Source organism: Vicia villosa, unplaced genomic scaffold, assembly GCF_029867415.1.
Source record: "Vicia villosa cultivar HV-30 ecotype Madison, WI unplaced genomic scaffold, Vvil1.0 ctg.000252F_1_1, whole genome shotgun sequence".
Lineage (NCBI taxonomy): Eukaryota > Viridiplantae > Streptophyta > Magnoliopsida > Fabales > Fabaceae > Vicia > Vicia villosa.
This window is the reverse complement of record NW_026705105.1, coordinates 597,484-611,675: the sequence shown is the minus strand read 5'-3', so window position 1 is coordinate 611,675 and position 14,192 is coordinate 597,484. Positions and strand designations below refer to the sequence as shown.

The following is a 14,192-nucleotide window of genomic DNA, read 5'->3' as shown; positions in this document are numbered from 1 at the left end:
GCTAACTTGGTTGACTCAAAATCAATTTTTGAGTCAAGTCGAGATAGGTTTTGTTTAAGCTGTCGAATGTTACTTTCCAACTTGAGTGCATTCTCACCATGACCAAGTCCTTTCAAGACTTCTTGGTTAATAATTTCAGGCGAAAGGACTTCTTCAGTTTGAGCCAAACTGATTTTCTTTTGCTCAAGATGTTGAATCTTTTTGTTGAGTTCATCAATTTGAGCTTTGAAATCAGCAATCTTATTGTCGATCTCTCCCTGCTTATCAGAAAACTTTAAAGTTTTCTCCTGAAATTCTTCAACCTTTTTGGTCGAAGCTGCACTAGCGTCCCATTCTCTCTCCAGTTCACGCTCTTTGTTCTTTGCCTGAAAGGTAATGTTCTTCTTCGTCATAAGGTCCCTCCAAAGCTGGTCGAAGTACGCCTCAAAATCAAAGAAAAATTGAACAACAATTGGTGGAAGAGAAGCTTTGATCAATAAATCTAGGATTTTGCGAATGTCTCCACCAAGATGTTCAGAACTCTCAAGAACAGCGAGAAACTCAGGTTCATCCAGATGGGCTTTCAGTCGACATATAGCTTCGAAAAGGGAAGCATCAATCTCAGCATCAGGATTGGTCGATTGAGCAGGAATCTCAAAAGAACTTGGTCGCAGCTTTTGAAGTCGAAAGAGAGCCTCCACAGGATTAGTCTTCTTCAAATCCAGAATTTCTTCCTGACTAAGAGAACTGTTAGAATTAGTATCATCAGCAATAGAATGTGGTCTTGACTGAGAAGCTGCATTGGGTTCAGGTCGAGGAACATCTTCAGTATTTTTTATGGAAGATGATTGTTCGACTTCGACCTGGAGTGTTAGCCAAATCAGTGTTGCTTCCAAAAGCGTCAGTCCTTTGAGGGCTAAAAGGATTGGAGTCAAGAGTGGCTTCAGCAGTTTTCTCAGCAACTTCGACAACTTTCTCCTGAGTGTGACCGACAGTTGGTGCATTCTATTCATGAAACATGTTAGAAAACAGAGATATTGAAAGAGATATGTGGGAGAAAAATGTTAAGCTACCTCAGTAGGAATTTGAGATGAAGAAATTGTTGGAGCTGTTTGAGGTTTGACAACCACTTTGGGAGTGTCCTTTACAACTTTTCGTCTTTTTGGTGGAGTCAGAGGCGGGGGTCGTGAAAAGATATCACTTTCCTGATTTGGTGGAGATGTAGTTTCGTCTGATTCAGTAGGAACTATCAACTGAAAAGGAAGAATAACAATTAATGAACGTTAAGGAAGATTTGACAAGATTAAAAATCAAGTTAAGTACCTTTCTAATAGTTTTGTTTTTCTTGATGGTGGTGTTGCTCAACGTGCTGGGGCGCTTTCGACCGGGTTTAGGAGAAGGAGCCTCGTTTTGATTAGTAAGATCAGGCCCTGAAAGGTCTAAAATTGATATTAGAATATTGTTGTTGACAATGAAAAGAAAATGAAGGCAGACATAAAAAACTTACTTATAGTAAGTTGATCCTCTAGTACATCAAATGCAGTGTTCAGCTTCTTGGCAAAAGAGTCCCCATCAAACAGTTGATAATATTCAGACCACCATTCATTGAATTCTTTGGTTGTAAAATAGGAGTTTTGGAAAGTGAAGGTGGGATGTTCTAAGGATTGTTTGTTATGAAACTTCAAGCAGTCGAGGTGTTGACGGGCTGTGAACGGTCGACCAGAGTAACAAATATCACCATCATGGGAATATAAGCTCTTGGGCAGCATCTGGCTCAAACCAAATTGTCGAGAGACCAAGTTTGGTTGATAACCCACAAACCCATAGCACTTACCAGTCGACTCAATACGATGTGAAAGTAGTGCTGGGGTTAGAAAGGCAGCCCAAATAACATTTAATTGAGCTCGAAGAGTAGGAGTATTCCCAGGAAAAATAGCTTTGAACCAAGTTGGCCCAAAGCATCGGTTGGAGAAAGGGGCCATGGAAGCAATAAATGTTTTACATTCAGAAAACAACCTCACATACTTAAGGAGGTTGGGTTTGTTAGACTCATCTTGAGGAGTTTGAAAGGCAAGCTTGATGCCTTCGACCCTCCGGTCATACATGACCTCTAAAATGGATCTGGAAACAGTATAACCTATATGTGACTCGAAGGTGGCATTCAACCAGTGTTGTAAGAGCCAATAAGGTCCCGACAGAGAGAGTTGTTTTGGAGTCTCATGCAGGCGTTTGATCCTTAAAGATGCTATACCTAAGGGATGATAGAGATAAGCTAGGAGCAGCTTACCTAAAGAGACCTTTCGACCTTCATGAATCTGAATAGCCAAAGGTATGTAAGCTTTAGCAATCTGAACTGATCCTGGACAAAACAGATAATATGAGAGCCAGTAGGTGAGGAAGGCAACATGCTCTTCGTCAGAAACTTCTTCTGTCGACTTGTCATAATGATCTTGCATATACTTGGTGATGGTAGCGTTGGTGAAATTGAAATTCATTTCTGTGGGAAGAGTTGGGTCAAAGATTTCACCCAATGGCGAAAGCCCTGTGATGGCAGCCACGTCGAAGAGAGTGGGAGTCATCATTCCACAAGGAAAGTGGAAGGTGTTAGTCGAACCTTCCCTGAAGAAGATCGAAGCAAGTAGCATGGGGGAACAAACTCTATGACCAGTCCGGGATAATTGTATGACGTCGAAGATGCCCAATTCCTCCCATCTTTGTTGTTTTTTCGCTTGAACTTTGTTAAGCCAAGCCAAGTATTCCTTGTTGCCAGGAGCTGGAGTCGAACGGAAAACCCTAAGCGAAGGATCCATAAACTTCAAATCAAGGACACGTGATTTGTCGAAAGCTACAGGCATGGTGGTTTGGAAGCAAGAAAAGAAACCAGTGGTTTGCTCTGGGTGTTAACAGTGGTATGGTAATGGCCCTGAAAAAGCCATTAATTTATCAGTAATCTGAAAAGGGATTAACATCTGGTTTTGCCAAATGATGGCTTTGGCCTCAGTAAGGTTGGGTTGAGGAATGAAATCTAAGCCTTGTTCTTCTTCCTCACGAGACATAATAAACCCTAAAGGGTTCGCACCTGTATCGTACACAGTGGTGTTGGTGGTCGTAGCTGCCATTGTTGTGTATAAAAGGAGAAGAAGAAAATGGGTAAAGGTTAGAGGAAAAGAAATGGTTCTTTCTGAAACGTTTGAGAAGAGAAGTAGAATGAGGAGAAAGAAAGAAAAAGGAGAAAGAAGTTGTACATATATATAAGCTTGTGGTGACGTCACTAGAAATCATGAAAAAAGAAGTTGTAAAATCAAAGGTCATGACAAAGAAACGCTTTGAAAACTGGATTCAGAAAGTGGGAGCAGTTATAGCCCACTAACCTAGCGTTTAGGTAATAATTAGTGCCTGGGAAAATGAAACGTAATCATGGCGTAATGGGAATTAACAAAAGTCGAAACCCAAGAAAGAACTGAAACGACATCTTTCTCTTTCCTAAAGTCAGTCGAAAGAAGTCGCTTGGAGGGGAAATTTGTTACCCTAGGATTTCGACTTACTAAATAAATGGGCAATTAAGGCCCAAAATTGGCAATTGGGCCTCAATTTGGTAAAAAAGGCCCTAAATTGGTAATTGGGCCTCAAGTTAATATCTACATTACCAGCTGGGTCGAAGCGATTCGACCAAATAATGTTTAGTAGTCGAAGCTGTTCGACTAGGAAGGTCATCTGAGGCTTCAACGTTCGACCAGACCAAAAGGATGCGAAGACTTAAGGATTTTTGGCTACAAAAACTGAAGTGGAGATCGAGAAGCAGTAGAAGTTAACAGGCAGTTCCAGGCAGTTTTTCTGGCAGTTCTCACAGAACGCGTGGAAGTCTCACAATTGAGGATCTTGCATATCGAAGACACGTATTGACTGATAGCCAGTCGACCGTTAGTAGTAGTTATTTTATTTTTTTTATTTAAGCAAGTTTCATAGGAATAGTTAGGGGTCCATATTTTCTACATAAACACAATTAAAACTCAAATCTCTGCGCAATGAGTAACGAGTGCAACCTTGGCATGTATGTATGCGTACCAGTTTAATTAAATGCAATCATTTTACATTACATTTTATCTTTCAGTGCACATTTACTGTCTTTTTTCTTGCTTTGATTTACTTTAAAGCCTTTAATTTCAGTACTTACTTTTACGTTAAAGTCACTATTTACATTTAATATAAATCATATACGCATAATCTAACAAAATAAAGCAATCAGTCCTGGAGTATTCTAGTTGACTCCGCAAAGTAACCTTTAAAAAGGAAACTAGCGCTTGTTTACCAGTTTTCTGGGTAAACAGTGCCCAAGAGTGTCTTAGGATCTAGTTCAAAGAGGAATACAACCAATGATGAAGATGTGGATTATGCTAGTGAGGAACTTGATAGTTCAGATGCTGATGAAAGTGACATGGGTGTGAAATCTTCCAAGCTAAAGTATGACAAGTTCAGACCAGAGTTGCTTAACAAAGACTTTCAATTCAAATTAGGTATGGAGTTCAAATCTCTCTCTAAATTTAAAGATGCTATTAGGGAGTGGTCTGTATTAAATGGTAGAGAGATAAGTTTTGTTAAGAATGAGAGTTATAGGGTTAGGGTTGAGTGCAAGGGTAAATGTGGCTTTTTGGCATTATGTAGTAAAGTGGGAGACAGTCACACTTATCAGATAAAGACTTGGGCGGGGACCCGCACATGTGCAAGGGTATTAAATAACAAGTCTGCCAATTCTAAGTGGGTCTCTAAGTTAGTGGTTGAAAAGAGGAAGTCACAAGGGAAAGTAAAGTTGTCTGAAATTATGGCTGAGCTTAGACATAAATATTCAGTAGGCATCACCAAAGGAAAAGCTTGGAGAGCAAAAGCAATTGCTGAGGAAATAATTGAAGGTGATGCAAAGGAACAGCAGAACAGCTTGTGGAGTTATGCAGCTGAGTTGAGAAAACATTGTGTTGGTAACACTGTCAAGATAAACACTGAGAGACCACATCCAACACTACCACCAAGATTTGGGAGGTTTTATTTCTGTTTGGATGGCTGCAAGAAAGGGTTTACCAATGGTTGTAGACCATTTATAGGTTCAGATGGGTGTCATCTCAAGACACAATATGGAGGTCAACTATTAATTGTTGTAGCAAGGGACCCAAATGACCAATATTATCCTTTGGCATTTGGTGTGGTGGAGACTGAGACAAAGGAAAGTTGGAGATGGTTTATGCAATTGCTGATGGAAGACATTGGATCTGAGAGAAAGTATGTTTTTATATCAGATCAACAAAAGGTACAAGTTTTGTTTGTTATTCATTTTTATAGTATAGTGCTAATGTGATTCAATTTTATAGTATAGTGCTAATGTTGTTCATTTGCTGTTGTGTGCTTATGCTGGTTTTAGGGGCTTGTTAGTGTTTTTGAGGAGATGTTTGAACAAATTGAACATAGGGTGTGCCTCAGACATCTGTATGCAAATTTCAAGAAGAAATTTGGTGGTGGAGCTGCCATTAGGGACCTTTTAATGGGGGCTGCCAAGGCCACATACTTCCAGGCTTGGGAGAAGAAGATGAATGAGCTTAAGCAACTTGACAAGAAGGCATGGGATTGGTTGATGGGAGTGCCAACAAAACTGTGGTGTAAGCATTCTTTTTCATTTTACCCTAAGTGCGATGTTTTGATGAATAACTTGAGTGAATCTTTCAATAGTACCATATTACAAGCTAGGGATAAACCAATACTCACTATGGTAGAATGGATAAGGAACTATATCATGAATAGGATTGCTAATAGTATTGTGAAGCTTGATAAGTGGAAGCATAATGTCATGCCTAATCCTAGGAAAAGGCTTGATAAGGAAACTCATTTTAGTGGAGAATGGTTGCCTACACGGAGTAGTGGTGATTTGTGGCAAGTTCATCACCCATATAATGGGTTGCAGTTTGTTGTTGACATTGGGAAGAAAACTTGCACTTGTTGCTTTTGGGATCTTGTAGGCATACCTTGTAGACATGATGTTTCTGCCTTGCAATATCAGAATTTAGATCCTGAGAAGTATGTTGATCCTTGTTACATGAGAGATGCTTACAGGGCATGTTATGAAAACAATGTTAGTCCAATAAATGGCATGGACATGTGGCCCACTGTGGATGTTGAAAGTTTGTTGCCACCACAATACAAGAAGGGACCTGGAAGGCCTAAGAAACTGAGGTTTAGAGAGTTGGATGAGAGTGGATCAAGGATGAGGAGGGTAGGTGTATCCTATAGATGCACAAGGTGTGACAAATTAGGCCACAATTCTAGGAAGTGTCAAGCTACTGAGCAACATCCTAATGCACTCAAGAGAAAGGTATTATGCCATAATTCATGTCTTTATATTTTGTTGCTCTGACAAATTATGTGTTCTTATATTTGATATTGAATGCAGAGAAAGACACCAAGGACCAAAGTATCAACAAAACCAGTACAACAGCCAGCTCCAACTTCTACTGAACAGGTTCAAGCTAGTGGAAATATGGAAGCTCAAACTGAGACAGCTCCAACTTCTACTGTGTAACACCCCAATTCTACCCAGACATATAGGTACAAATATCAGAGTATAAAAATTAAATTCATAAAAACAATTAGGGCGTTACACTTAAGTAACCACATAACCAAACATAACATACTCGCAAAAGATGCGTAACACAAATAATCAAAGAGGACGGATACACATAAACACCTGAATGTATTCATACTTATATAAATGCATCGGTAAACAAAATATCCACAACATTCTTCCATAATACATCGCATGAGAAGGTATCCAAAGTACATAATACAAATGCATTTAAAGGATCAAATATACATCAAAAGGATCCTATAAGCATTATCTACAAAATAAGTGTTCGATCCCCCCCTAGGTGTTACGTATCACGAGCGGACGACACCAAAACGGACGACTACAAAGAGAGCACCTACACTTGCGGATCACCTGCACATTACCCACGAGTAGGTAACATTAAGGCAGGAGGGTGAGAATATAATTCATAATGAAAGCATGATCAATATAGTAATGCCCACAAATATCATTAAGAATCATATAACAAGATAATCCAATAAGTCAACCACAGTCAATATATAAGTAATGCGGTACATGAATGATATCATAAATTATAAAGACTGACGATGATGAATGAGACTCGACTATGCGTATGCATGTGGTACCAAATCTGGAGTAAAACTCCTCCTTGTCATTATGACAAATACACCTGCCAAGCATTATGCTGGGACTTTATTCCACTCAGGAAGCCCGCAGGCTGTCGTCATCGAGCACGCAGCTCCCACTGATGACCTCTTGCCACTCAGGCTAATATACTGTTACCGAGCATTAAGCTCCTACTGGTAACCATGCCCGCAGGCCATCTGTTAACAGCATTCCGCCATTAACGTATTGAAATGTTATGCTGTGCATACAAACGACTCGATTACACAACAACAACAACAATAATATAACTCGGTCACATATCCACATCACACCGGTTATATTAATCCACACGGATACATCATCAAAATTGCCTCTCAGGCGTTCATATTCACACAGCACACATATATCGTCAAAACATACTTGATTAGCAAATATCATTTCACAAAATACATTTATGAAAAATCATTCAACCACCAACACACTCCTCTTTATCATAAAGCATACTCAAGGGTTCTCATAACACTTCAAGCGGCGCGTAGAAACGACCTACGGTTCAAAAGATACAACAAAACGAAGTTTAGAAAACAAAATTTCACACAGTCCGCTTGAGCTCCGCTCAGCGGACCCAGACAGGGAATCATCAAACAAAATTACAGAACCTCCGCTCAGCGGACCCTCACAGAGATTTCTCTGCAAAAGGACCTCCGCTCAGCGGACCTCCTCCGCTCAGCGGACCTGCGTAAACCTAGAAAAACCAGTTCTGCAACAGACCGTCTCAGCTCCCTCTAAACCATTCAAAACCCATTTAAACCTTCATCCCAACACCAATACAACACAAACATGCTATATATACACCTAATCCATGATTAACACATGGTTGAATCATCACATATTATCTTTGACCTATATTTCTTCATAAGCAAGGAAACATGGAGAAATGAAAAACAAACATGATCCATGGGAATATCTATCATCCTAGTACACATACACACCACAAAATCAAGTTTATAACTTCAAAACTCACAAAACACACAATTTACCATTGTTGAACAAGCTTGGAAAAGAACAAGAACAAGAACAAAACACACAAAACTACAAGAACCATACGATCAAGATAAACTAAATTCATCCCCCTTACCTTGGTTGGATTCTTGGCTCTAGCTTGGTTTGGATTCCTACACTTCTCTTCTTCTCTTTGTTTTTCTCTTCTTTCTCTTCTCTTCACAAACTCTCTTTCTTTCTATCTCAAAATATCTCTTTTTCTCTCTATATCTCTAAATATCTCTTTCTATTTCTCTACTTCTCATTTTCACCCTCTTTACTCTCATTAATTCTAATTTTGGCCCAAATGTCACTAAACATTAATTCTAACCAATTAACACCCAAAACATAATAATTACACACATGGAAAGTAATAAGTAAAATATTAGCATAATTAATATTTACCGACTGACTCGACTCAAAAACGGTAAAATTTATGAAAATGTAGCAAACATCACAATTAATTAGAAAAACACATTTATGGCCGTTACAACCCTCCCCCACTTAAAAGATTTTCGTCCTCGAAAATAAAGAATACCTGCTACAAACAACTCAGGATAGGAGTCTTGCATCTTACTCTCAAACTCCCAGGTCAAACTCTCACCTGCCGCACTTAACCATACGACTTTCACCAAGGCGATCTCCTTGCCTCGCAGAGTCTTAGTCTCACGATCCTCAATACGCACCAGTATCGTCTCAACCGTCAGGTTCTCACGCACTTGCACATCATTCATCTGAATCACATGGGACGGATCCGCAATGTATCTCCTCAACTGAGACACATGGAATACATCGTGCAGATTAGCAAGACTTGGCGGTAACGCCACCCGATACGCAACTTTGCCAACTCGCTCCGATATCTGATAAGGACCAATAAAACGCGGAGTAAGCTTCCTCGATTTCAAAGCTCGTCCAACACTAGTCATAGGTGTAACTCTTAAGAATACATGATCACCGGCTTGGAATTCCAAATCTTTCCTTCGCTTGTCATGATAACTCTTTTGCCTACTCTGTGAACTTCTCATCTTCTCACGAATAAATTTCACCTGCTCGGTAGTCTCTCTCACTATCTCAGGTCCGAGTACCACACTCTCGCCCGATTCAAACCAACACAATGGAGTTCTACACTTACGACCATATAGCGCTTCAAAAGGTGCCATTCCGATACTAGAATGAAAAATGTTGTTGTAAGTGAATTCTATCAACGGAAGATAAGTATCCCACGAACCTCCCTTCTCAAGAACACATGCCCTCAACCAGTCTTCTAACGATTGAATAGTCCTTTCGGTCTGACCGTCTGTCTGAGGATGATAAGCCGAACTCAACCTCAACTTAGAACCTAGAGCCTCTTGCAAACCTTTCCAAAAATCTGATGTGAACCTTGGATCTCTATCCGACACAATACTCAACGGTATACCATGTAGTTTCACAATCACTTTGATATAAATCTCAGCTAACTTCGCAACTGGAAAAGTGATGTTAATAGGAATAAAGTGAGCAGACTTTGTCAACCTATCAACAATCACCCATACCGCATCGAAACCTCTCAGAGTATTTGGTAAACTCGTCACAAAGTCCATAGAAATACTATCCCATTTCCACTCTAGAATATCCAACGGTTGCAACAACCCTGCAGGACGCTGATGCTCCACTTTTGACTTCTGACATACCAAGCACGCATACACAAACTGAGCCACATCCCTTTTCAAACCAGACCACCAAAAGATCTTCTTCAAATCCTGATACATCTTATTGGCTCCCGGATGAATACTCAAACTGCTTCTGTGACCTTCCTCTAAAATCATCTTTTTCAGCTCGGAATCATCAGGTACACAAATTCGACCACCGAATCTCAAAACACCCTGACCATCCACTCTGAAGTCGCCATCATCACTTTGATTTGCCACCATAAACAAATCAACAAGTTTCACATCCATTTTCTATCTCTCGCTAACGGTCGACAGAAAATCATTCGTCACTTTCAACATACCCATCTTCACACTACCTGGCGTCAATTCACATACTAAACTAAGATCACGAAACTGCTCCAAAAGTTCCCACTCCTCCGCCATCATAGCGGACATATGCAAAGATTTGTGACTCAAAGCATCGGCAACCACATTAGCTTTACCAGGATGGTAATTCAAGCTAAAGTCATAGTCTTTCAAGAATTCCAACCACCTACGTTGTCTCATGTTCAACTCTTTCTGATCAAATAAGTATTTCAAACTCTTATGATCACTAAAGACCTCGAACCTTGCACCGTAGAGATAATGCCTCCAAATCTTTAATGCAAAAACCACCGCAGCTAACTCTAAATCATGAGTGGGATAATTCTTCTCATGAATCCTTAACTGCCTCGAAGCGTAAGCCACCACCTTACCTTCCTGCATCAAAACACCACCTAACCCCATATGCGATGCATCACAATACACCATAAACGGTTCCTCAGGATCAGGTAAAACCAAAACCGGAGCTGAAGTCAACCTTCTCTTCAACTCTTCAAAATTCCTTTCACAAACTATGTCCCAAATAAACGCCTTACCCTTGCAAGTAATCTGAGTTAACGGAAGTGCCAACTTCGAAAAGCCTTCTATGAATCTTCGGTAATAACCCGCCAAACCTAAGAAGCTTCTGATCTCAGTAACCGATCTCGGAACCTCCCATTGTAGCACTGCATCTACCTTGGATGGATCCACTGCAATCCCGTTACCTGAAATCACATGACCAAGAAAACTCACCTCTGATAACCAGAACTCGCACTTGGATAACTTAGCATACAACTGCTTCTCCCTCAAAACCTGTAGCACAACACGCAAATGCTCCTCATGCTCTTCCAGAGACTTAGAATAAATCAAGATGTCATCTATGAAGACCACAACAAACTTATCCAACTGATCATGGAATATGCGATTCATATACTCCATAAACACACCAGGTGCATTAGAAACTCCGAACGGCATCACCAAAAACTCATAATGCCCGTACCGAGTCCTAAACGCAGTCTTTTGAATATCTTCCTCCTTTACCCGAATCTGATGGTAACCAGATCTTAAATCAATCTTGCTAAACACTCTGGCTCCCACCAACTGATCCATCAAGTCGTCAATCCTAGGAAGCGGATACTTATTCTTAATTGTCACCTTGTTCAACTGGCGATAATCAATACACAACCTCATGCTTCCATCCTTCTTCTTTACCAACAAAACTGGAGCTCCCCATGGTGAAACACTAGGCCTCACAAAATGTTTTGCTAGCAACTCTTCCAATTGTTTCTTTAATTCCACTAACTCTGATGCCGACATTCTATATGGCGCCATAGAAACAGGCCTCGTACCAGGAACTAGATCTATGGAAAACTCTACCTCTCTCTTTGGCGGCACATCAGAAAAGTCTTCAGGAAACACTTCGGGAAATTCTCGCACTACTGGAAAATCCCCAACTGCAGCTCGACTCTCCACAGTCAACGATGCAAACACACCAAACAATTATGCCCCATCTTCTAACAGTCGATTCAACTCCTTGGTAGATAAGACATCAAATTCCACATCCTCCTCAAGAAATGGAAACCTCACCAACTTATGATAACAATCGATATGGACACGATTATTCATCAACCAATCCATTCCCAGAACCACGTCTAACTCGTTCAACGACAAACAAATCAAATCCATAGTAAAGTCCTTACCGAAGATTGATACCGGACAATTCTTACAAACTAAAGAAGTAGTCACCGACCCCATTGCTGGTAAATCGATAACCATCTCACCACCCAGGTCAGATAAAACAAGACCTAATCTTTTAACACAATCATCGGCTATAAAACAATGCGAAGCACCCGTATCAATAATAGCAATTAAAGAAATGCCATTAATAAAACAAGTACCTCTGATCAGTCGATCACCCTTGTCCGTCTGAGTTCCAGCCAAAGCAAACACCTTCCCACCAGCTTGAACTTTCTTCTTCGGACATTGACTGCTCATATGTCCCTCTTCACCACAATTAAAACACACTATTCCCTTGAACGTACAGTCGGATGACAAATGTCCTGCCCTCCCACACTTGAAACATTTCCTCGTGTCACCATTGCAGACATCACTTTTGTGGCCAGGTTTACCACACTTAAAACATACAATCTTAGCAGGAGCATCTCCCCCACTAAACCTTGGTCCATAATTCATCTTTTGCTTACCCTTCCCTCCATCATACGGCTTCCCACGATTCTGCGGACCTTTGTTCCTCTTTTCATTAATCACCTTATGATGAACATTATTATCCTCATAATAAATCCTACAGCTGTCCACCAAATCTGAAAACACCCGAATCTTCTGATACCCTACCGCCTTCTTGATATCAGAACGTAACCCATTCTGGAACTTAATGCACTTAGAAAATTCTGCTCCCTCACCAACAAAGTGCGGGTAGAATTTCACAAGTTCATTAGACTTTTCCGCATATTCAGACACAGACATGCTGCCTTGAACCAAAGCCACAAACTCAGTCTCTTTCTTTCCATGGACATCCTCTGGATAATACTTCCTCAAAAACTCCCTCTTGAACACCGTCCAGGAAATCTCTTCACCGGTTGCTTCTAACCTTGCCAAAGTCTCCAGCCACCAATCATCAGCCTCCACAGCTAACTGATGAGTGCCATACCTGACTTTCTGCTCTTGCATGCAATCCATCACATGAAAGATCCTCTCCATCTCCTTCATCCAAGTAAAGGCTCCCTCGGGGTCATGCGTTCCCTTAAACACATGAGGATTCTCCCTCTGGAAAGTCGCTAAACTCCGAGACCTTGCATTCTCATCCGTATGCATAGCTTCAGCCATAGCTTGCAATGCAGCAGCAATAGCAGCGTCATTACGTCCATCCATCTCTAAACTTCACAATAACACCAAGAGAAGTAAGCCCAAAAAAAATTAACACAAGAATTGTTAGACCAAACGACACGACACTTGGTCGGACAAGACCGACCCGCTCTGATACCACTAATGTAACACCCCAATTCTACCCAGGCATATAGGTACAAATATCAGAGTATAAAAATTAAATTCATAAAAACAATTAGGGCGTTACACTTAAGTAACCACATAACCAAACATAACATACTCGCAAAAGATGCGTAACACAAATAATCAAAGAGGACGGATACACATAAACACCTGAATGTATTCATACTTATATAAATGCATCGGTAAACAAAATATCCACAACATTCTTCCATAATACATCGCATGAGAAGGTATCCAAAATACATAATACGAATGCATTTAAAGGATCAAATATACATCAAAAGGATCCTATAAGCATTATCTACAAAATAAGTGTTCGATCCCCCCCTAGGTGTTACGTATCACGAGCGGACGACACCAAAACGGACGACTACAAAGAGAGCACCTACACTTGCGGATCACCTGCACATTACCCACGAGTAGGTAACATTAAGGCAGGAGGGTGAGAATATAATTCATAATGAAAGCATGGTCAATATAGTAATGCCCACAAATATCATTAAGAATCATATAACAAGATAATCCAATAAGTCAACCACAGTCAATATATAAGTAATGCGGTACATGAATGATATCATAAATTATAAAGACTGACGATGATGAATGAGACTCGACTATGCGTATACATGTGGTACCAAATCCGGAGTAAAACTCCTCCTTGTCATTATGACAAATACACCTGCCAAGCATTATGCTGGGACATTATTCCACTCAGGAAGCCCGCAGGCTGTTGTCATCGAGCACGCAACTCCCACTGATAACCTCTTGCCACTCAGGCTAATATACCGTTACCGAGCATTAAGCTCCTACTGGTAACCATGCCCGCAGGCCATCTGTTAACATCATTCCGCCATTAACGTATTGAAATGTTATGCTGTGCATACAAACGACTCGATTACACAACAACAACAACAACAATAATATAACTCGGTCACATATCCACATCACACCGGTTATATTAATCC

General features: G+C 40.5%; 1 protein-coding gene across 1 annotated transcript; it reads left to right on the top strand.

Annotated features, from left to right (window-relative positions):
- Nucleotides 1–3,125: 3,125 nt before the first annotated feature.
- Nucleotides 3,126–6,541, top strand: LOC131625957 (uncharacterized). Its single transcript, XM_058896796.1, has 4 exons — nucleotides 3,126–3,135; nucleotides 4,308–5,278; nucleotides 5,390–6,334; nucleotides 6,413–6,541. Exons 1-4 carry the CDS (start codon nucleotides 3,126–3,128, stop codon nucleotides 6,539–6,541), a joined length of 2,055 nt encoding a protein of 684 aa, XP_058752779.1.
- Nucleotides 6,542–14,192: the final 7,651 nt, after the last annotated feature.

Coding starts and splice junctions, on each gene's coding strand:
- LOC131625957 (XM_058896796.1), top strand. Junction 5,279..5,389: donor TTATATCAGATCAACAAAAG/GTACAAGTTTTG, acceptor TGCTGGTTTTAG/GGGCTTGTTAGTGTTTTTGA. Junction 6,335..6,412: donor CTAATGCACTCAAGAGAAAG/GTATTATGCCAT, acceptor TATTGAATGCAG/AGAAAGACACCAAGGACCAA.